Source organism: Carcharodon carcharias, chromosome 19, assembly GCF_017639515.1.
Source record: "Carcharodon carcharias isolate sCarCar2 chromosome 19, sCarCar2.pri, whole genome shotgun sequence".
Lineage (NCBI taxonomy): Eukaryota > Metazoa > Chordata > Chondrichthyes > Lamniformes > Lamnidae > Carcharodon > Carcharodon carcharias.
In genome coordinates, this window is record NC_054485.1 from 30,380,013 (window position 1) to 30,405,118 (window position 25,106).

Consider the following 25,106-nt stretch of genomic DNA (forward strand, 5'->3'; position numbering starts at 1 on the left):
CCTCAGGAGACTTACCCAACAGCGGAAATGCGGCAGGAAGGTGTCCCAGCATAGCTCCCCACGATTTTTCCCCCATTCCCGCCTCCTAGCCCACCACCCTAGAGCCAGAAAAAACTCTGCAAGTTGCAGTTGTCTTAGAACAATCAACTCATTCCAGACTTACCAGTTTCGTTGGATGGATGGCTAAGGATTTTTGACAGCTGACAGTTCATCAAAAATTAAAAGCATGAATTGATGAGAAAATGCATTATGATATGAATTCTAACCAGTGATCCAGTGGTTACCGTTGCCGCTAACGGCATGTTACAGCCCCAGTTCACCTTAATGCATCTATGAACAGAATGGAGTGTCAGCCACCTTTGTAAAACAACAACCTTGATGAGCAACTGCTTTTCTTAAAACATGGTGGATAGTTGGTTTCCAACATAACTACAGGTAGTGATATCACTGTACATCAGTCAAACATTTACTGATACACCCTATTCTTTGGGTGGTTGCTTGGGTGTGCAAAATGGGTATGTTGGGAAGGAAGAATCTTTTACATGTAAAAGAATATTGGAGTGAAAATGTACAGGTCATGGAATGAGCAGAATGATACCAATATTAAAGCAACTAGGTATTTGACAGTCAAACCGAGGAAGTGCTTAACTGTATTAAAGCTATACTTGGAATAACATCTACAATTTTGGATGTAATTTTGAACCTGTACAATTATTTTGATGGGCCACAATGGTAATACTGCCTTCATGCTTCAAGGGTATCGGTGTTAAGGAAAGTGAGTTTGGAGCAACTGAGATAATTCTGAAGTTCAGATTTACAAGCCATCTAGATGAAGTGAAAGAGATTAAATAATAAAAGCAAAGAATATTGGGAGTTACAAAATTATTTATGTGAGCAATTGATAAAATTAAAACTTAATACCTGTATTGCATGAAACACAATCTTTTAGCCTATGAGATACATACATTAGAAGAAAGAGTATGATGGTTAAAATTTAGAGGAGCAATTTAAAAAGGAGAAAACTATTAAGATAAGCAGAATGTTCCTTCCCAACCCTATCCCCTCACACCCCTCCCCAATTTTTGGTCACTGCTGGGTCTTTAATTCTCTTTTGGTAATGCTTTTCTCGGCATAGTCTTGAAGAACGATTAAATTTAAATAATATACTGAATCTATATTACACTTACCTTCTGTTTTTCATCTTCATAGACTGCTTCATGCACACAGCAAGCAAACAGAGATGTAGGAAGGTTGCTCAACTCCACACCCTGGGAATCCAAACTGTCATAGTTCTCAAAGATCAGACCTTCTTGATCATTGTCACAAAGGTTGGAGTGGTTTGAAGTCTCAGGCCAAAGCTGCGCACTCTCTCTTATCATTGTGTCACTGGCTGAATTGTTCTCATATAAAAACCCTTATTAAAAAGGCACCAAATTTAAAATACCCACCTAAAAAGAGAAAATACAACTTAGAGAAGAGTAAAAATTGTGATAAACCTTTTCCTACTTAAAACTGAAGATGTTTTATACAACCCACTTACACAAACAATTTCATATTAGAAACCAATTTTCTATCCAAGCCATTTCAAAAAAAGTCAGACAAGACAGTATTCAAGGTAACCTAAATTCCGATATAGTTAAACACAGTGACAACATTATGTCTAAGTAACATTGTATTTGGAAGTGTCTTGGAAACAGATCAACATGCAGCAAGTTATGATAATTCTTTTAACATTCCTATTAAAATGGGTACACAACATAAAATCAAGAAATAGATTTTTCACATTCAAAATTCATACTTCAACCTAAGCATTTTATTTGATTGATTTTGGTCTAATAATGGCTGCAAACCTCTATTACAACTCACCCCACTTGGGTCATGTAAAGATATTTTCTAAGATTAAAACACATCACTATTATGACAAACTCATTCTCCCTCAGAGAAAGCACCTGGTCTCTACTGGAAGCTCATACTGAGATCAAAAATGCACAGGTTGTAGCACTCCATGGCAAAATGCATCAGTGCATTTGTATGATTCACAATCCACATGTCTCCAGGTAGCATCCCTTTTTTAAAAAAAACGTGAAAAATTAAACAAACTCTAAACCAATTAAAGCCAAGTAAAACTATTCGGAACGATTAGTTATTGCAGCCCTGAAAAGGTCAACAGCTGTGCCGTGGACATTTATTAACAGGAATTGTTGGATGCATCCTTCAGATTGATGCAGAAGCTGTTGCACAATTCTTATATTGTGTTGTAGTTTGCATGACAGCAGTGCCTCTTTTGAGGATAACTCAAAACGGTTGGACCCATTTCTGGATCTTATCAGAACAGCAGATACAATCCTCAGAAACTAATTGAAATAACGGTTAAGATAAAAAAAGTATTTTTAAAAGCAAACTACAAAAATGCTTTTTGCCCCATGTGCAGCATTTCAAATGCAATCTGTGCCAGAAATCATACATTAATTAAAACGTTTAAACTAAAAATTAGGGAGGGGAAAATAGGAGATACATTTTTTAGGACTAAACTCGACTGCCATTCCTAACGACACTCTTCAATTAAATTAAACAAGGAACAGAAGGTATAAGGTTTCAAATTAATCCCCAGACAAACCTGCAGCAGCTTCACTTGTTCCCACCCTCACGGCACCTTTCGCAGCTCTGGTTGCTAGCGAACAACCTAATGTGACTGGTGAGTTGATTGACATCAATTCCAACCAATCAAAGAGCGAAGAAGTTGGACGTCTTGTTGATGATGTCATTACAGGCGAATCAGGGCCCTGGGGTGGAGCAGGAAGTAGCAGGTTCGGATGAGAAGCAGCAGCAGCATTCTTTGCGTTGCCTGAACTGCTGCCCGTGGTTCAGCCTTCTTTCCTGTCACTTTCTTTCCTTGGGCTGTGGTCCCGCGAAGTTCGAGCTGCTCCCTTATGTTGTGATGGCCTCCACTGAAAATATGTGCAATGATTGCATTTCCCCTTCAGTGTGAAACATTTGCATGGTTACCGAGTTGCTGCGCAACATGAACAAACATTGAAGTCTGGCACAATGGTAGCACTTTTTTCTGAATCAACAGGTTGGGAGTTCAGGACTTGAGCACATCATGTAGGCCTGATTTTTTTTTATTATTCAGCCATGGGATGTGGGCTTCACTGGCTGGGCCAGCATTCATTGGTGAGCTGCCTTCTTGAACCACTGCAGTCCCCATGTGGTGTAGGTACACCCAAATGTGCTGTTCCTTTTTTGTGACTTTCTGAACGTTGATTACAACTGAGTGGCTTGTTAGGTCATTTCAGAGGGCAGAGCCAACCACATTGCTGTGGGTCTGGGGTCACATGTAGGACGACTGATTTCCTTCCCAGAGGGCCTATTACAACAATTGATAATGGTTTCATGGTCATCCTTAATATTTTAATTCCAGATTTTAATTAATTCCAATACCACCATCTGCCGTTGCGAGATTCGAACCCCGGTCCCCAGACCATAACCCTGGGCCTCCGGATTATTAGCTCAGTGACAATACAACTGCGCCTCCCCTGACACTCCGAATAATGCAGCCTTGAGTGCTTGAAGTACCATATATCAGATGAGATGTTAGATTGAGTTGCTACCTGTCTCTCAAGTGCATTTGAACTATTCCATAAATGAAAGACTATCGGCTGGGTTTAATGCAGCCTTTAGCAACAGAAAACATGGAAGCTGGGCCAATTTAATCAGGGGAGACCCCGCATCAGTCCCTTGTCAGCAGGAGGACATTCCCTAATTAAGTTGGAGGGTGGGAGGGGCTGATGTGGGATTCCTGGCTATTGATGGTGGGATGTCAATTAGACTCATTAATAATCATATTGGCACCCATTATCCCAGAGAGTACCACAATTTAGTGGTACCTCAAGGATTTAACAGGAGCCTTATGATTTTTCCGCACACTTGGAAGGCCACTCTGCTACCCTACCAGGCCTTCCAGGAGGTCTCTCTTTATCAGTCACTCTGCCTGATCAGGGTACCCAGAATTGGGGACTGCTGAAAGCCTCTCTTAAGCCCTTGTCTCCGACTCCCCTGTCCTCCTGTCTTGCGACCTCAAGCCTATTCTCACTCACTTTTGTACTGGGGCCCCACAACGTTCCTGGGCTGGCAGCTCTTGGCGAGCAGGTCTTCTGCTGCTGGAGTCCTCAATCATGGGGGAGGCCTGACAGTGGCCATTTTTAAAATTCATTTACAGGATGTCGCTAGTCCAGCATTTATTGCCCATCCCTAATTGCCCTTAAGAAGGTAATGGTGAGCTGCCTTCTTGAACTGCTACAGTCCCTGTGGTATAGGTACACCCACAGTGCTGTTAGGAAGGGAATTCCAGAATTTTAACTCAGTGAAGGAACTGAGATATATTTCCAAGTCAGGATGGTGAATGACTTGGAGGGAAACTTGCAGGTGCCTTCTTGATGTATCTGCTGTCCTAGTATTTCTAGATGGTAGTGGTCATGGGTTTGGAAGATACTACCTAAGGAGCCTTGGTGAGTTTCCGCAGTGCATCTTGCAGATCGTACACACTTTTGCCACTGTTTGGTGGTGGTGGTGGAGGGAGTGAATGTTTGTGCATGTGGTGCCAATCAAGCAGGCTGCTTTGCGCTGGAGGGTGTCAAGCTTCTTGAGTGTCGTGGGAGTGCACTCATCCAGGCAAATGGGGAGGATTCCATTACACTCCTGACTTGTGCCTTGTAGACGGTGGACAGGTTTCGGGAATTCGGAGACAAGTTACTCATCGCAGGATTCCTAGCCTCTGACCTGCTCTTGTAGCCACAGTATTTAAATGTGTAGTCCAGTTCAGTTTCTAGTCAATGTAACCTCCAGGATGTTGATTGGGGGTGTGGGTGGATTCAGCGATGGTAATGCCATTGAGTGTCAAGGGGCAATGGTTAGATTTTCTCTTGTTGGAGATGGTCATTGCCTGGCACCTGTGTGGCACGAATGTTACTTGCCACTTGTCAGTCCAAGCCTGGATATTGACCAGGTCTTGCTGCATTTGGACATGGACTGCTTCAGTATCTGAGGAGTTGCTAATGATACTGAACATTGTGCAATCATCAGTGAATGTCCCCACTTCTGACCAAATGATGAAAGGAAGGTCATTGATGAAGCAACTGAAGATGGTTGGGCCTAGGACACTACTCCTGCAATGATGTCCTGGAGCTATGATTGACCTCTAATAACCACAACTATCTTCCTTTGTGCTAAGTATGACTCCAACCAGTGGAGAGTTTTCCCCTGATTCCCATTGACTTCAGTTTTGCTAGGGCTCCTTGGTGCCAAGTGCTGTCATTCACACCTCACCTCTGGAGTTCAGCTCTTTTGTCCATGTTTGAACCAGGGCTGTAATGTGGTCAGAAGCTGAGTGACCTTCGTGGGACCCAAACTGGGCGTCAGTGAGCAAGTTATTGCTGTGCAAGTGCAGCTTGATAGCACCGTTGATGGCCCCTTCCATCACTTTACTGATGATGGAGAGTAGACTGATGGGGCGGTAATTGGCTGGGTTGGATTTGTCCAGCTTTTTGTGTACAGGACACACCTGGGCAATTTTCCAGATAGCTGGTAGATGCCAATGTTGTAGCCGGACAGGAACAGCTTGGCTAGGAGCGCAGCAAGTTACGGAACACAGTCTTCAGTACTATTGCTGGAATATTGTCAGGGCCCTTAGCCTTTGCACTATCTAGTGCCTTCAGCCGTGGAGTGAATCAAATTAGTTGAAGACTGGCATCTATGATGCTGGGGACCTCCAGAGGAGGCCGAGGTCGATCATCCACTTGACACTTCTGGCTGAAGATTTTTACGAGTACTTCAGGCTTATCTTTTGCATTGATGTGCTGGCTTCTTCACCATTGAGGCCTAATGGCTCTGGATTCTGTCAGACCTCCCCTACAGAACTGATTGGGTTCCCCCCGGCCCCACAAAATCCAACTTGTATTTATACAGCACCTTTCACAATCTCAGGGTGTCCACTTATGGCCAATTAGCTACTTTAGAAGCATGGTCACCTTTTTTTTGAGCATATCTTCGCACACACTTCTCCCTTTGGGGAATAGCGGGACTGTGTTGAAAGGATTCCTGGGCTGATCATCAGCCATCAAAACATGTCATGAATGTTCCCTTTGTGGCTGGCACCGGACTTGCACCCAGAGGTAGGGACACTACCATTGTGCCACAGGATCTCCTTTGGTCACTGTTGGCAATATAGAAAATGTAGCAGCCACTACACCCACTGCAAAATCTCACAAATAGCAGTGAAATAAATGACCAGATCATCTGTTTTTAGGTGTTGGTCGAGGATAAATGTTGAGCAGGACACAAGGAAAACTCCCTTCTTCAGAGAGTGCCAAAGAATCTTCTATATTTAGCTGAAAGGACAAATAAAACCTAAATCTAGCATTCTTATTTTGGGATTTCTCAACAGCCAGTGCTGAAAGGGTTAGTACAGTGGGCGTGGCTTGACTGCATTCCCTGGAATTAATGTGGCTCTGAAACGCAATGGATTTTTTATTCGGCATTGAAGAAAGGAGCCGGTAATCAATTGAAGTGAAACACAGGAGCTTGTGATTGAAGATGTGCAGAATAGGTAAGGTTCCTTTCGGGCGTTCGTGAGCGTTCATTAAAAAGGAATTTAAGGAAGTGAGGGAAGCAAGTGTCAGAAAGTTTTCTAAACCAGCAGGCAAAGTGGAGGATCCAACAAAGCAAATATTCAGTCGGAGCAGCTAAACTTGCAACCAACGCCCTTAGCTCCAAAAGAGCGAAGAGGTCTGCAACTTGGTTAAATCTGATCTTTTCTTCGTTGTACTCTATGTACAAATGCGCAGTTAGATTTCCAAAATCCCCGGCGGAAAAATGTGCTGCACAGTGATCCACGAGGACATTACCCTGAACAAATAAACTCCATGCAGCCAAAACACGCTGATCTCACCAGAGTTAGAACACTGCAGCACGTTACTGCTCAGCACCAAATGTTGGTTAAATGTATGGCCTTTTGGTGAATCTAATACTCCCACTATCTTTATGTAAGGTATAGTTTTTGTTATCATCTATATTTTTGTGTTCAGATTCAGATGGACAATGTTAATGATTATATGACAGATTGACTAAACTATTCCTCAAGTCTGATTTGCCAATACACCTTACTGCAGGAATGAAGATTGCACTCAGCAGGTTCAAAATTAACCAAAGATGTTTTAAATATATGCTATCTGGCAAGAACCTTGTGCCTTTTTGCTGTTTGCAACTAACATTTATATTCTCAGGCTACACTCAGATCATGCCCACAGCAGGCAGTACTTTTTAGTAATAAAAACAAAAAAACTGCGGATGCTGGAAATCCAAAACAAAAACAGAATTACCTGGAAAAACTCAGCAGGTCTGGCAGCATCAGCGGAGAAGAAAAGAGTTGACGTTTCGAGTCCTCATGACCCAAGTTCTGTCGAAGGGTCATGAGGACTCGAAACGTCAACTCTTTTCTTCTCCGCCGATGCTGCCAGACCTGCTGAGTTTTTCCAGGTAATTCTGTTTTTGTTTTAGTACTTTTTAGTATATTGGCTGTACTTTCTAGCCAAAGGGTGGAAAGCAATATCAAGTCAAGGCACATCATCCAGTAGACATTTGGAGCCAGATAGTGAGGTGGTGCTCATTGCAGATGGGCTGCATTAATGATAAGCTATTTCAGCAGCAAAAGGTAAAGGTATGGGTTAATTTGTCAAACGCACTAACATAACAGGAAAATATTAAATAAATTTAAGGCTACTCAAATAACAGCAACTTGCCTTTATATAGCATCTTTAACATAAAACACCCCAAGGTACTTCACAGGAGCATTATAAAGTAAATAAAGATACTGAGTGACATAAGGAGATACCAAGTCAGATGACCAAAAGCTTGGTCAAAGTGGTAGATTTTAAAGGAGGAAAGCAAGGTTGGAAGGTGGAGAGAGAAGTTATAGGGTGGTATTTAATGGAGATGAAGGGGGTCTCCCTGCTGCGTAAAGATGCCAGTAGAAGCCCCGTGTCACTCCTTTAAGGGAAGGTCCTTGGAATTAAGAGCCACTTGACTGGGGGGGCTTTCCCTGGGATCAAGGATCCTGCTGAGAGATGTGGGCCATCTCCCAATGTGGTTCCTCGATAAAAGGCACTCAGAGTTTGATCACGAGACCTGACCTTGGGAAGGGGGCACCCGCTGATAGTACCCCGGCTGCCCTTGCTGCTGACTCCCATCTCCTGTGACCCCAGCCCCTCGATTCCCTCCCAGGTTACATGGTGGGAGGGAGATTGTGGGTTGGGATTGCAGGAGATGGGAATCAGCGGCAATGCTGGTGGGGGTGGCTCTCAGCGGGTGCCCCCTTCCCAGTGTCAGGTTCCTTGATTTAGACACTGAGTTCCTTTGAATGAGGGACCACCCTGGGACCTGGCAAGCAACACCTCATGAGTTTCCTTGTTGTGCTTCCCGCATTTCATGACATTGGGTTAATATCAGTGGCGCGCAGGATGAGGCTCTTAAATGGCATTAATTGCCCATCCACAGGCTGTCCCACCACAGACTTAATGAGGGTGGAGGTGAGAAGGCGGTGGACCTAACACTAAACTTGCAACAGGGGAGGGCATTAAATTCCACCCATAAGGAGGAAATTTCAGAACTAAGGAGCTAGGCAACAGAAGACATGGCCATCAGTGGTCGAATGATTTATATTGGGGATGCTCAAGAGGTCACTATTAGCTGAGTGCAGATATCTGGAAGTAAAGTAGCCTTTATTTGAATGTAAAGCTCCAGTCTGCTGGATCATATATGCCTTTGTTATTTGTGACAACTTAACCATTGTGTGACCCAAGCCATACACTTGCTCTTGATTTGGAAAGAAATTCAACAGTTTTTTTTTCATATTTGCATTTTATTTAAAGTTCTTTTTGCAAATATCAATCAAATCAGTTTCAAACAGTTAATGCAGCCTCTGTTTTGCAAATGATTGGTTAGCGTTTCATGGAATAGCTTAGGGAAGAATAAAAATCAATTAATTGGTGAACTGGAATTTCATATTCATTTATACTTTGAAATAATTGCTGTTATAGGAAGAGAACCTGAGCTCAAAGTAACACAACTTTCGGGTCATGAAATTTGACTCCCAGTAGGGCTTAACATCTGTAATTGTCAGTAGGGTACAATAGATGGGAAGTTTCTTTATAAAGCTTCAAAGAAAGTTGAATTTTCCTTTCTAGAACTAAATATGTTTGAAAGAAATGATCAGATCCTCAAGTAAAGTATGTAGGTCTTTTGCACATCGACACAATGTTTACAATGTGTTTATGCAAAGGGGAAGAATGAGCAATATTCTATTATTCCTTCTGCTAAGAGCTATTTCATCCTTGCAGACCCTGTTTGGCCCTCATGTAAACTTCAATATACTTATAGTAGTAATTTGGTTTAGGTACTGATGGGTCCATAAAGATGCTCTTTGCTATTTTTAGTAGTTTACTGCAAAACCAAAGTTTGTGCAACATGTGTAGTACAACCACGTTATTTTTCATTCTTCAGAGAAAATGTACAGTGTTAGAAGACCTAAACCCAAGGGTCCCTTGCTCCATTTAAGTACTATTTCATTTCATTGACATAAGAGAATTACAAAAAGGAAAAGACCTACTGCTCTATCCAGTCTGTTGCACAGAATTATGATACCTAATGCATCACCTTCACTCTCCAGAGCCAAAAATCCCCTGGCAAACAGGGGTCTATCTCAGCTGTCCTGTACAATGTGCTCCACCCTATTTTTCAGGACCTTTAGATTATTTTAGTTGCATCATTGTCCAGTTTCATGATTCTGTTATAACAATCATGATATTATCTGTTGTCCTACAGCACATTGTCATATTTTGACCTCTTTAGAGTTGAATTTTGTTCAGTCAAATAAAATTGTTTAAATCAATGATTTGTTTAATGGATTTTTGCTGAAAAAAGAGACATGTCTAAACTTTTCATCTTGCACCCACTAGGACACTCACAAGAATGCCTTTATAAGGGGGAAAGCAACAATTTATACTGTATGTGAATTCACCATTGCCCTTCCTCCCTTCTTGAAGCAGAGGGTGATGGTCAAGGGGTGTTTTTGTGACTGGTTGCCTGTGTCCAGTGGGGTTCCACAGGGATTGGTGTTGGGTCCCTTGCTGTTTGTGATATATATAAACAATTTAGACTTGAATGTAGGAGAGTTGATCAGTAAGTTCACGAATGACACGAAAATTGGTGGGGTGGTAAATAGTGAGGAGGATAGCCTTAAATTACAGGAGGATATAGACAGGCTGATCAGTGGCAAATGGAATTTAATCCAGATAAGTGTGAGTGATGCACTCAGTCAGGACAAACAAGGCAAGGGAATACACGATGAATGGTAGGACCTTGGGAAGTACCGAGGATCAGTATATGTCCACCAGTCCCTTAAGGTAGCTGGACAGATAGATAAGGTCATTAAGAAGGCATATGGGATACTTGCCTTTATTAGCTGAGGCATAGAATATAAGAGCAGGAAGGTTATGCTGGAACTGTATAAAATGCTAGTTAGGCCACAGCGAGAGTATTGCATGCAATTCTGGAATCTGCATTATAGGAAGGATGTGTTTGCACTAGAGAGAGTGCAGAGGAGATTTACCAGGATGTTGCCTGGGCTGGAGAGTTTTAGTTATGAGGAGAGATTGGATAGACTGGGGTTATTTTCCCTGGAGCAGAGGAAGGTTAAGCGGGGACATGATTGAGATGTATAAAATTATGAGGAGACATGGATAAGGTAGACAGGAAGGAACTTTTCCCCTTGGTGGAGGGATCAATAACCAGGGTTTAAAGATTTAAGGTAAGGGGCAGGAGGTTTAGTGGGGATGTGAGGAAGAATTTTTTCACCCAGAGGCTGGTAGGAATCTGAAACTCACTGCCTGGAAGGGTGGTAGAGGTAGAAACCCTCATAACATTTAAGAAGCATTTGGATGTGCACTTGCTTTGCCATGGCATTCAAGGCTATGGGGCCTCGTGCTGGAAAATGGGATTAGAATAGTTAGGTACTTGTTTGACTGGCGTAGACTCGATGGGCCGAAAGGCTTTTTACTGTGCTGTAGACCTCTCTGACTATGACTCTATGACCATCAGGGGTGCATGCTCCATGGCAACACCACTTGGCAGCTTCACATACAGTATAAATTGTTGTTTTCCCCTTATATTGGTATTCTTACGAATGTCCTGATGAGTGCAAGATGAAAAGCTTAGACATGTCTCTCTTTTTTCCAGCAATGCTCAAGTTCTGTGCTACCAAATGACCATTGGATTATTGTTATTGAGACTGTTTCTAAGTGGTAGAACTCAGACATTGTCACAGCCTCAATAATTAGCAAATACATAATGGACAGCCATAAAAAGAATTCCTATCCAGGGATGAATAGTTATTAAGAGATAGAAATAATAGAATATTCCTAATTATCTTCTTTTACCCTTTACACAACCATCTAAAATCCTTTATAGTACAGTATAGTATATACGTACAGAAAATTTCTTGCCTCTGAAGCTTTATGCCATAAGGTTTAGTCCCCTTGGTCATTTACTAGCTTACCTGGGAAACAAAGTCAGACTGTGGACTCAGGCTGTTTAGTCTGACCATCCAGTGAAACTGAATGAAATAATACAGCTCTTTTACTATGTGTGAAATGCTGAAAGGCTGGTTTGAGAAAGGAAAAGTTCTAATGCAATGTGTCAGGCTGGACGACAGTGTGAATTTTTTTAGTGTTCTCCAAGGACAGAATAATAATCATAATCGGGATCAGTGCAGAAGAATCAATTCCCTTTCTTAATCAGTTAGATTTTTAAAGATATTTTGCTTTTATTTGTTGTGTTTGGAGGATGGGGCAATCTGGGCTCAACATTTTGCCAGCAGAGTTTCAACTGAAGCAAGATCAGGGCTATATTTCTGTCCTCCGCCTTAATTCTACTTGGGACTCCATGTGTTAGTTTAACAGAACTAACTAACTATTAGGCAATGTTGAATGAGTGCCTAAGAAAGTATGAAAAACTAACAGTAGAATCATCACTATGATGATTACTGATTTACTGCTGTATCGGTATCCAGGGAAAGTGTATTTGCAACTATTCAAAGTATGAACTTTATTCAAAGGTATAGAAGTCTGGGATTTTGCAAAGAAAATTTCTTTTGTTGATCTATTATTGTGATTGGGTTTAGATTTTAGGTATATTTTTTTCAATTACCTGAGAATTCTGACTAAAGCTATTTCATAAGGTTGTGCTATCAAATCCTAACCCACTATAATAGTACACTTGCTTATTTTCATGGGGTAAGTTTTACCAGTTCTTATACCCATTTCTAAATGAAACTTAATGTAGCATAACTCAATTTTAAGGAACAGAAGGGGAAAAAGTGATTGCATTCAACCTGTCTTGCAGAAGTCAGACAGGAACAACGGCAACTTATATTCAGTAATGCCTTTAACATAATAAAACGTCGCAGTCCACTTTACAGGTGTATAATAAAGCAAAGTATGACACTGAACCACATAAGGAGATGACCAAATGCTTGTTCAAAGACATAGGATTTAAGGAATGTCATAAAGGACGAAACCAAGGTAGCGAGGCAGATGGGCGTGGGGAGGGAAGTGCAGAGCTTAGGTCCTAGGCAATGGAAGGCACGGTCACCATTGGTGGAGTGACTCAAGTTGGAGAGACCAGAATTAGACGAGCAGAAAGGTCTCGGAGGATTGTGGGGCTGGAGGAGATAACAGAGACAAGGGAGTGTGAGGCCGAGGAGGGATTTGAAAACAATTATGAAAATTTTGAAATTATGATATTACTTGACGCGGAGCCAAAGTGGATCAGTGATAACACTATCCTGCTCTCCTAGTTGAAAGATGAAGTTTGGCTCTAGGAGGTGTCTGACAAGGTGAATGAAGAACAAATATGTATTAATATAGTTTCTTTCACAACCAATTAAGCATTTTTGAATAGTTGTAATTAATGTAAGAAACATGGCAGCCAGTTTGTGCACAGCAAGATCCCACACATGGCATCATAAATTACCAGATTTTCCAGTTTAGGTTATTTGATGTTTGCCAGGAAAAGAAAATCAGGCCAGGTTTAAAATAAGCATCTGATTCACTATCACCTGTTTCTTTGCCCCACAATAAAAGTTGAAATTATCCCTCCTCCAGCAGAGGAGGAGTTAAAAAGTTTAATGGAGAAGAACTGGCATTGTCAGCCTTATACTAAGCCAAATTATTGCAGTAGTCAGCTAAATGATCATCTAGATTTTGTAGATGACAGTTTATGTCAGCTGGATTTGATTTGAGGAATGTATTGTGGGAAAACATTGGTGGTAGCAGCCTGAGCTTGCCTGGTGTGCAGTTGTTTCATGCCATCACCATCAAAGCATTGCATTTCCTTTGCATGTTGTGGCAAACACAAACATGTTTTCACCATTCCACATCTAAAGAAATTACAACACTGCCCTATCATAGTCCAAAAACCCTTAGGATGAATATCTTCCCACCTGCATTGTCGGTGTCTTACTTGAAATGTTCTTTATTAAGTAGTTCCTTTTGATTTGTGGCTTAAAGTATTTGCATTTGTGGGGCCTTTCATTTCTTAAAGCATTTCACAGCCAACAAATTACTTTTAAAGCACATTCACTGTTACTTTGAAGGCAAATGAAGCAGTCAATTTTTACAAACAAAATTCCACACTCAAGAGAAAGGAGCAGTTAATCTGTTTTGGTTATGGGATGAGTGTTGGTTAGGATGCCAGGAGAACTCCAAACTATCCTTTGGAAAAAGTCTACCTAAAAAGGCACAGAATATCTATAATTATGAGGTTTATAAGATTGTTTTGTTTTAGGACTGTCTTTAATTTAAGGTAAAATGAATGTTCTGAAATCTGCCTGACAGCAAGCCTGGGTAATTTGATTGTTAGAGATTAAAGGGGGCCCAGAGTGTTTTACTGGGAAAAAGGTGCAAGGTGTTTACATTTGGAGGTTATGGCCTGTGTGCTAACAGTGGATCTCCAAGGTCCCAGAAAAATGTTGAGAAAGTTGGGTTGTAAACACTTGTGCTTTAAACTGTCCATTTACTTCCAAGATAAAAGAGAGTTGGAGTCTCAAGAATGGCTAATCAGCATCTATACCTGGACACAAGGCCCATGTAATTCACTTTGGTGAACCTCATGGTGGTTGATAGGCTTTGAGGTGGGAAGGGTACTGAAGAAGCCATTGTGATATCAGGTTAGAGGCTTTCCTAGAACATCACTGACTATCGCAGACAGGTTAATCTGCCAGGATCCAGGAGAAGAAGAGTAGCCAAAAGCAGCAAGACATTGTGATTCATTGCACAGGAATGCGGGTGGGAGCTGATGCTCAGATCAGAAAGACTAGATTCATGAGGAGTTAAAATGAGGCAGGAAGATTTGCTTTTAGCTTTATCTAGAGAAAGAATTCTCCAGGAAAACTTGCACGGTGAGATGCAGTTCTGGAGTTAAAAGTTTCCAGGCTGGGAAAGGAAAAGATTGGAAGTAAATCCTCAGGAGCTAAGACTGATTTTGGACTGATTCTGTGAGAATTGAATGTCTACTTAAAGGACATCATAAAGTATTCCTGTGAAGTGCATTTTTTCAGTGTGCTATAAAGGGAGAAGTTCTGTATTGTGTTTTAAAGTATAAGTTGCCTACAAAAATAGTGTTTAGTCAATAGTGTTTTAGTTGGTGTTACAGTAGAACTCTTAAAACATCAAATTGTGTCATCCTTTTGGCTATTAACTGGAAGTTCAAATTTCTTTTAAAGTTAACAATCTCTACAGGAATCGCAAATGTCTTGTTGGTAGAACTCCCTCAGTATCATACTGAAAAGTCAACCAAATTATGTGTTCAATCACAAACAAAAAACAAAAAATGCTATAAAAGTTCAGCAGGTCTGTGCAGGCAGCATCTGTGGAGAGAGAAATGGAGTTAATCTTTCAAGTATGATTCTCTTTCAGAACTCAGTTCTGAAGAAGATATGTGCTCAATTATGTTGTGTTGGAACCTGAATGTACAACTTTGTGAGGTGACTGCTGTTACATTAGTTACAACAGCAACAACTTGCATCTATCAAGTGGCTTTTAACATAGTAAAACATCCCAGATGCTTCACTGGACCATTATTGGACAAAAAAGATTCATCTCATCATAAAAGGAAACATTAGGACAGGAAACCCAAAGCTTGACTAAAGAGGTAGGTTTTAAAGAGCATCTTAAAGGTGGTAAAAAAAAGATGGAGAGGGCTTATGGAGCGAATTCCAGAGATTAGGGCTTAGACAGATGTTGGCACAACTGCCAGTAGTGTCAAGAATGAAGTGGGAGATGCATAAGAGGCCATAGAGAAACACAGAGTTCTTGGAGGGTTTTAGAACTGAAGGAGTTTAAAGAACAAGGGTCTGCAGAGCAATTTCAAAAGGAGGATGATAATTTTAAAATCGAGGCATTGGTGGATCATGAGCCATGGTGGTTCAGCAAGCATGGGGGTGATGGGTGGATGGGACTTGGTGCAATTTAGAATACATGCAACAGAGTTTTGGCTGAGCTTCAATTTATAAAAGTTGGAAGGAGGAATACTGGCCAGGAGAGCAGTGGAATTGTTGAGTCTGGAGGTAACAGAAGTATGGATGAGGGTTTCAGCAGCAGACAAGGTAGGGTCAGAGATGGGCAGTATTATGGAGGGAGAAGTAGATGGTCTTGGTGATTGACTGGATATGGAGTCAGGAGCTCAGCTCAGGATTCAAAAGGGCTCCGATGTTGTGAACTGTTTCACACTCTGTGTTTTAATACAATTTTGCCCAGCACTTTCTCCCCTGATGTTTTAAACGTATTTATCACTTTATGAGATTGGTTTTACTGCTTCAGAATTTGAAAAACAAAGAATTTCACATTAAGTTATATAGAATCAACCCAACATGTCGTAATGTAGAGATAGGCTGGCAAAGCAGGGACAAAGATTAAATGAACACAATTAGGAGGAAAAGTTGACATGTTTGAGGGGGTCATTGTCATTGCATTTGTGCAGTGCTATACCACATGGTAAACCAGATGATTTCAGGACTTTTTAAAAGCTGTTAGTTTCCTTATGCCCTGTAAATAAATCATGTGTGTCCATAAAAGTACATCACTTGCATTTTACAAAACTACATTAACAATCCCTGTACACATACGCTCGCTCACGCATGCCTTCATTCCTTCTCCATAGAGGAAAAGAATAGTATCGAGTGTGTGTGTTGTAGATATGAAATTGGGAGAAACAAACAAAAGCAATAAACATCATGGTTCACTTGCAGTAATGGACTCTGCATTATAAAAGAGAATTGAGGCTTGGCCAAAATAGCCAAGTGGTTATGGTACTGGGTTTGTAACCCCAAGATCAAGAGTTCAAATCTCACAATGGCAAACGATGAAACAATATAACTTCATCTGAAACAGATGGAAATGTGTGTTTGTACTCGAAAGAGTTACAAAGGAGCAAGTGCTCAAAAGAGTTATAAAAGAGAATTGAAGTCAATTAACTGAAATGAGTTAAAGACTGCCGGCAACCATTACTATTTACATAACATTTAAAGCAATGAAAACTATTTGTTCAGGGTTTTAAAATGCTTAGCAATTGTCAAAACGAACAAGAATGCACAGATCTACCAATAACATTTTTTACTTCAGCAAACACTCCCTTCTCATTCAGACCTGAATTGTAAATCCATTATGTAGGGAAAAGTCTTCCAAATGCAACATTCTTTTACCAAAAACTCACGGAATTAAAAACCCGTAGAGAATATGCACCATCATTGTACTTTAAGAGTAACTACCAAGGATACTCTGGTTCTGTGCATGTTCATATTTCCTAAAACATGTGATGTTCTTTTATCTTTTTGGCTCGGTTACCTTCTGTAGGGATAGGCGTATTGTGAAAGTTAAAAGTTTTAATGTTTCACATGTTGCTTCAATGGCCTAAAATATATTACAAGCTTCATCACAGCAAATAATAACAACTCCATCAAGCAGAGCCACACTTAGAATAAACTATTAGATTTTTGGGACAGAATTTTTTAATAAAATGGATTTCAAATGCAACTTATAGGGCGGAATTTCCCATGGTGGAGACCGGTGGTGGACGGGATAGTCGGCGTGATTCCCGCTGGGCAGTGGGGCAAGTGAATACGTGCGATCTTCCGCTTTTGAGCTTATTCCTTATACATCTGCGAGGAGCTTGGTGAATTTTGTGGCGAAATGGGCAGGAAGTCTCACACCCTGCCATTACCTCATGGAGTTAAAGGTCCTGGCACCATATTTAAATGGCGCCTGGACAGATATTCATTCACTGCAGGCCAGGAGCTCCGCACTACTCCTCCAGAGCCCTTCTGGCCGCAGCTCGTACTGGAGAAGTTTGCAAATGCGAGTAACCACCTCTAACATTGCCTTTCGCACATCTCTAGATAAGAGCAGCACCAGTGATTGTGTTTGGGCCAATGCTCGCCATTGCAGTGGCCTCTGTTCGTTGGGGGGTTGGGGGGGGGGGTGGGGGGGGGGGGGGGGGCAGGAAACATGCTCAGTGCCAACTAACAGCCCATTAAACTCCTAAGGAAGCTTGTTAAGGAGCCCGTCCAGTGGAGAATACAGTTTTCAACGATGAATTCTGCGAACCTGAACAGTCTGGTGCATGGGGTCATTTAAAGTCTGGGGCCAGTTAAAGTTTATTTGTCTTTGCTTTTTTTTTACCTCTATTTCCGGAACCTACTTGGACCACTTCAAGCGTTCTTCCTTCGTGACCCCTTTGCAGCCCCATCCATGCTGCTGGCCCATGAGGAGCTGCCTGCCCTCTATGGCAAGGCAATGCTTGCTGGCACTAGGCAGCTCCCGCCTCCTGGAGACACAAGGCCCCTCTAATTGGGCACTGAGCTCGCCTCCTGGCCAATCAAGTTATTTGAATCAAACAATGTGTTGTGAGATTGACCCAGGTCAGTCACAGGGTAGATATCTGGAATTCATCTGGGCGTCGAGTTCTCAGCCATGCTTTGAAAACCTGGCCCATACAATCTAATGATTCACTTGTATTTTTTTTAAGCCATCATGGAGTGTAAAGCTGAGATCAAGAGAAGATCCACTTTTGTACAAGGATATTGTCTTTCGATCCATAGGATTTTTGTATTTTCCAGTATTTGCAATTTATTTCTGTTGCTGCGTGCCAGTATCAAAATGCTGAGCAGGATTTTCCTTTGTGGTGTGGGTCCCAACCCCACACCATGGGAAGAATTTTCCCGTTCACGAGGCCTGGAGGCGAGGCCTGCTCGCTGATGCGTAAAATGCTGCGGGATAACGTCAGGTGGAACTCCAGACATCACCCTGCATCATTTCCATTTTCAGGTCAGCGGGGGCACAGCCAAGTCAGCTGGCGTATTGAGGCCATTGAAAAACTAACCATGACTATGGCTGCCAGTCCACCATTGTGGAGTGGGAGCTTCTCCACAGGTTGGCCTGTGACCTCAGCTGTAACTAGGTAGATATGGCAGCCACAGGGCGGGGAGGGTGCAGTTCCCACCGGAAAAATTCCAGTCATCCAGTCAACAGCATTAATTGGCTCCTGAATTGATTTAACATGCTGCCCACCGCTTGCAAGTGGATAGCCAATCCACATCCTGCCCTACTTCTAGGAAAGTTGCCTGGGATCTGGCCCAGTGGACAATGGAGAACCGGCAAGCTGATTGGAGTCAGGAAATTCCACCCCTGCCTGACTCCATATTGGCACCAGAATCCTGCCCAGTTAGTAATTTTTCATTTGGGACTCTAATGCTGCATAGCTCGCCCATTATATTTGGATTTAATGTGAACATTTCAGGTCTGTAGTAGTTAACTATGAGGCTGTCTTGTCAATCATAATAGCACTGAGTAGTTTTTGTGATAAAGATGGCACAGCAAGGACAGTTCCAGCACAACATACTTGTCCAGATGGTTCTATTACAGAGTGTCAACCATTCAACATTTGCACAGATAAATACTGGTATCTCTGGGAGTAATTTTGACTGTGTAACAATTGTAAAATAAGTGATAGCGAATTGGCAGCCTTATTTACTTCTCTCAGGAGAGGTGTAAAACAGGCTGCCACTTTACTACCACCTGTTTAACACAATCGCACTAAATCAAAATTAACTCCTATTTGGTTTAAATGGTACTCCTGAACTGATTAGCCTAGTGAGACCTCCCACTATTCCACTCCCATCCTCTTCTAGTCAAGATGCCAGAACTGGATTTCATTCAATAAAATTTAACAGTTGGTGTTTAATTGGACCTGTGGGCAGAGTTTTATGTCTCGTGGGCAGGCGAGTGCCCAACCTGATCAGGCGTGAAGACATCGTGTGAGCGCCTCGATGTTATCGCCTAGTTGCGTGATATTTCGCTCAGTGAACACACGCAAAAGTCGGAAGCGCCCCCGCCAACAATTAAGCGGGCAATTAAGCCCATTAATAGCGCAATTGTCTTCGATTTTTCGTGGCCTGTCCACCCTTATGGTTGACAGACGGGTGAATCAGCCAGGCAGACTTTACATTTATCATCAAACCTCATCCAAGGGCAGGATGAGATTTCCGTTGTGAAATTAAAAAAAAATACAAATCTGTGGACGACGTATTTATCAGGTATGTTTTCGGGTGCCTGATTGTGATGCATGGATGTTTATAAAACTTTATTTGAAGATTTTCAGGTCTGCAGCTCCCTGAGGCCTCTGCCTGCCTTCAGGGAGCTTTCTCACACACACCCACAGAAATGTCATCATCCGCCCTCTTCCTGCCCCCACCTCAGCAGTGCTGAGCTTCTCAGTGCGCTTTTCATGCTGGCTGGCCCATCGATCGCTCACACCCACCAAGGGTAAAATTGAGGCCTGTGATTCGTGTTTATTGTTGGATAGGTTTAACGAGATAGCGAGGTCATATTGATTACTTTCCTGTTTTATGAGGGAGAGTTAATGTTTAAAACCTTTTGGTTTTTGTCAAACCCAAATGTCAATAATCTCATGATAGGAAGATTAGTTTTTTCTTTGTCCCCACAAGCATACACTGGAAGTCAGTTATCAGAGAACTACCTGTGGCAGGCAGCCATGCTAATAACTCGTTATCCCTCGGGAGGGAGGGCAGCCATACATTGCAAACTGCCATGTAAGCGATACAGTAACATTCTCGTGACGCTGTGATGCATTCTGATGCGAATAGCCTCATCCGAGCGCTTAACAAGTACAAAACATTGCAAAGACTTTTGGATACTGTTTTATATTTAGATAGTGGTTTAAGTGGCTCCTACTTGCTTTGAAACTGATTTGCATAGGAATACCTTTGAAATGATATTCTGTATAAAGACAGTGATGTGTATCCTTGTTCGGCATTTGAAAAAACAAACTGGAATAACCACATGTAAAGTAATCAACCACATCACACAAATAGACAATAAAAATATGTAGAATTTTTTATGACCTAGATTGTACCAAAACACCTATTTATCATGTTTTACTGTTTTTAAAGTCTTTAGGCAAAAATATTTAGTAAATATGGTCAGTGAGGTAACCAGCACTGTCATAGAAAACACACCAGGCACTGATTAGTATTACTAATAAAGTTTATATTACATTTTGGCAAGGAATAGGATAAATCCAAAATAAGTTTTAAAAAAAGTTAGCACCAGTAACAATTGATCCATGTTATAGCATCTTTACCATTCGGAGACATTTTAAGGCATTTGGCAGTGGAGCCCCAATGAAATGTGCCATAAAGTGATCGGAAACTGCCACCTAAGTTCCTGCCCTATCAATGAGGAACAGATGCAGGGTCAAGGCTAAGTAACTCCCACAGGGCTGGAGAGAAACGCCTGCACCTCTGATTCTCAGCTTGCATTGGTCCACTCAGTGATGTTGGTAGCGCCCACTTCCAGTCTGATCCATGGGATATAATACAGGACAGAAACAAATAAGATAGCTGAGAACATTTTAACTTGCCAAGATGAATTTCCAACCATCTCAATAAAGTCTTAATGTGAGAATAATTACTTTTTTAACCTGAGCATGATTGAATAAAGGCTCCATAGTGTGATAGGGGCCAATGAAAGCTGGCCTTATAAAGCAGTAAGACTTCCTGCTGTATTTTTTTTTAGCAAACGAGTTAATATGCAAGTTTCTATTTTAATGAACCAAATATTTCTATCCATCTTGCTCTGTCAGCTTAATTGTTTTGCATTGAGAAGCCAAGCTTTCCAGTCGGACTGCTGTGGGTTCAAATGTCAGTATTTTCTGTCCTTTCAACCTGCTTATTACCATGAAGGTGAGGCTTATACATTCTTCACTTGCCTGCTGGGCAAGAGCCTCTGCCAGCCACCTGATGTGTCTGAACAAAGAAAAAACACAAGGCTGAGAAAAATAAATAAATGGTGACTCATCATCAACCTGAAAACTAACCAATTATATTAATACCAAAGCCAGGCATCAATGCCCTTCTCCAAAGGGATCTGGACAGTGTGCATCACCTCAGCATGCTTGCTGTACTGTTTTGACTGCAGGGATGGAGAATGTACAGTGTTCCATTGCAGGCATTTGCAAATAGATATATTTAAAAACCACACCAGTTCACAAAGATTACTAGATAAATGGGATGCAACAATGGTTATCATTCGTGGTACTTACTTGAAAATTACCTTCACTTTTAAACACAGGGGGGCAACAAAAAACTAGATATAAACTGCAGCCACAGGCAGAAAAGAATGCACTGTGCTTTTCACTTAGGAGCTTAGAGAATGCTTTATCTTTATCAAAATATCTATAATAATAATATGAAGTTTGTTGTCTGTCCGCACTTTTCTGATTGGTCAGTGAGTTAAATTGGTAAGTGGAGTCAGCACTCAGCAATAAGTTTTCCATTTTCCACTGTGATGAGGGTGGTTGTGGAAATGTAAACATTTTTTTAGGAATTAGATTTGACTCCAAATGAGAAATTAGGCATGCAGGGGATATGTTCAAGATTTCACACGTACAGTCAGAGCCGGAGGCGAGTTTAGTATACAATCAAAAATTTGGCCATTAATCTACCTTAGCAACAATAAAACACATGTAGCACAAGCCAGGTAAAAAAAAGAACCTCCATCCTTACAGTCAGAATTTGAAATTGATGATCCCTCATCATTGACTGCAAACTGAAGGAAATGATCTTTCTCCCTGTCCCCTATACTAAAATCCTTGATGATTTTAAAATCCTTCAGTAAATTTTCTCTTAGCCTTCTCTGCTGTAGTGGAATTAGTCCCAGTAACTCAAACCTCTTATCATAATTATAGTTTCCCATTCCTGGGACCATTCTGATTAATCTGCAGTTGTAGTCTCTAGGGCTTTAACATCCCTTCTATATATCACCCAAAACTGCATACAGTGCTCTTAATAATGACCTAACCAATGCTTTGTACATATTTATTAGATTCACACTGGTGAAGGACAAACATACCACTTAGTTCAGGAAAAGATTTCTTCAACCAAAGAATAATGAACACTTGGAATAAAGGTTCAAGAACATTTCATAGCAGAGGTGCAAGTCATACAAGAGCATGTTGAATGGGGTGACAAGTGGAGTTTTTTTTATTCTTTCATGGAATGTGGGCCAGCATTTTTTTTGCCAATTGCTCTTCCTCTTGGATGAATGAAGGATAATAGGATGATTGGTCTTCCTCATCTGTCGTCACCTTGTGATCCTACATAGAAAATATTAAAACAATAATCTCCTATCAAGTAATCATTTTTGAATGAAATTTATTTTTCCTCCCTAGGAGAGATTTGCCAGCCTTGTCTCTACACATAGCAAAATAAAAGTCCCACAGCTGATGAAAGCTGCAAAGTAAAACAATTTTTTCAGTCTGGGAGCCGAGTGTAGGCAGTTGATGAAATTAAATTTCAGCATTGCTCCCCAGACTTACTTTCTCATTAAGTAACACGCAGTCTTCTTCATTTAGCCATGTTATGGTGGAAGGCGGGTCAGCATTGTGTGATAGAAGATCATATGCGAATATGAATAAGAAAGGTAATTTGGCTCCTCACATCACTGCATCCAAGTGCTTTTCAAAAGTGAGGAATGCCTAATGTGTGTACATTTCCTTATCGTTTTTACATTTCACAAGTATTTCCATTTCTTTGTGTTTCAGATAATCTGTTGGACAGAAAGCAGTTGATGAAAGTAGGAATCGCCTTAATTATAACTGGACATTTAAACTTCATTCTGGGAGCACTTATCCATGGCACAGTCCTGCGACATGTCACTTTGCCAGGAGATGGCATTTCTGTTGAATATTCTGTTACCACCATTATGTCTGCAACCTCAGGAATACTGGTATTAACTAGCTTTTCAAACATCTGGATGTGTTTTATTCAAACTTGAAGGAATATGCTTAGGCTTTAGAATGATGCTAAATGCTATTATGACACAGCCGATGATAAGGGCTGAGTTGTTCAAATCTGAAGGAAACCTGAAATAACTGTCATAATCCATTTTTGCAATTTGTATGTTTCGAGATGCAGGTTTTGAATTCACTAGTAATAAGACCACCGAGTCTCCAGTGGTTTTTTATAAAACTAAATTAAACATTTATTAATACAAGAAAAATTATAAGCACATACATATGTCATCAAAATTACTGCTATGGTAACTACAAAAATCCCCCAATTAATCTGACTCCCAGTTACAGCCTGTTAAGGCAACAATAAAACTCATAGATTTAAAAAGACTCCAGGCAAAGCACATTTGACCGTACGAATTCAAAATGAGGTTCCTTGCAGACACAGTTGCAGACACACTGACCTTAAATGCCTCTGCCTTATACACACACAAACTCCTTTCGGCTTTTGCCTAGCTTTTTCTTTGAATGTAAATTTTCAACAAATGCAAATGTACCCCCTTAACATCTATGTTTTTAAACCTCCCCATGTTTATCTAATTACCATTTTGAACCTACTTCTTTCTATGCATCAAAGCACTCAGACTAGCTGGCTTTAATCCAATTAAGACATACACACATATAGACAGACACCACTAAGCTCTATTTAAAAAAAATAATTTCCAATAACATTATGGACATAATCTCTTCATGACAATGCTTCCAATTGACAAGCTCTGGAGGGCTTTCAGTGATTCATGAGTTTCAAGTTCATCAGAAAGAAATGTTGATTGTATTTCAAATTTGATGATAGAAAATGCAACCAGGACATGACTCCAGCAGTGACACTATGACTAACCAATCTAATTTTTATTTTCCTCTGTGTCCTGATTTGCTTTACAACCTTGTTCTGTAGCCTCCAGCCTCAAACAGACATCAGAAAACATTTAGGACTACATCACGTTATCTTCAAATTTATAGCCAGTATGTCCACCTACAATATGGAGGGAAACAAGAAGGCAATAACACACTACACTTTGTAAACATGCTCTCACCTAATGAGTCTCCACACCTGTAATTGAATCCCATAAGATCTCTCTTGAATGTATTATTTAAATAGAATAATATGCAGTGACTGGTGGTTTATGAATACAAAATCACTCTCTTGCCACTAATGTGATTCATTTCAGCTGCTAGGTTTCCCATGGTGTGCAAAACCAGGCCAGCCAGGGTTAAAACTGGAAGATTGGTTATATGTGAGGCATTCGGCATCATCATATTTAAATAACCACCTTGACTCCTGGGAGTGGCTTGATTACCTATCGCCTGTCCTGACTCAGTTAAAACCAGAAGTGGATGAGTTGGAGTTGGGTTTGAGATTTTTAAATTTTAGTATCCCAATCCCTTTGTTTTTTGCCATCAAAATTAAACCATTAAAATCTATGAAGGTGGTGAATAACTACAGTGGGAATCTCCTCAAAAATAACTCATGAAATTTTACCCAGAATCCTCAAGACAATTGCTCAAAAACTCCAGGGGCAGAATTTTTCGCTTGGCGGGTGGGCACGTGCCTGACCCACTCGAGCAAGAAATGACGCATGTTGATGTCGGCCGAGTGTGCTGATGTCAGCGTGCACTCTCGCAATATTTCT

General features: G+C 41.0%; 2 protein-coding genes across 4 annotated transcripts in view; one reads left to right on the top strand and one right to left on the bottom strand.

Moving 5' to 3' along the window:
- The window catches only part of LOC121291587 (calcipressin-3-like), a 187,131-nt gene extending 184,441 nt beyond the window's left edge, over positions 1–2,690 (bottom strand). For both annotated transcript variants that reach the window (XM_041213003.1, XM_041213005.1), the window contains exons 1-2: positions 2,618–2,690; positions 1,188–1,448 (exon numbers count right to left, since the gene is read on the bottom strand). In XM_041213003.1, coding sequence (XP_041068937.1) covers positions 1,188–1,379 — 192 coding nt within the window. In that variant the 5' untranslated portion in view covers positions 1,380–1,448; positions 2,618–2,690. The remainder of the gene's footprint in view (positions 1–1,187; positions 1,449–2,617) is intronic.
- Positions 2,691–6,125: 3,435 nt separating this feature from the next.
- The window catches only part of LOC121291143 (transmembrane protein 54-like), a 36,996-nt gene continuing 18,015 nt past the window's right edge, over positions 6,126–25,106 (top strand). Inside the window, exons 1-2 of one of the 2 annotated variants that reach the window (XM_041212225.1) lie at positions 6,126–6,604; positions 23,227–23,411. In XM_041212225.1, coding sequence (XP_041068159.1) covers positions 6,592–6,604; positions 23,227–23,411 — 198 coding nt within the window. In that variant the 5' untranslated portion in view covers positions 6,126–6,591. The remainder of the gene's footprint in view (positions 6,605–23,226; positions 23,412–25,106) is intronic. The other variant, XM_041212224.1, reaches the window with a different exon arrangement.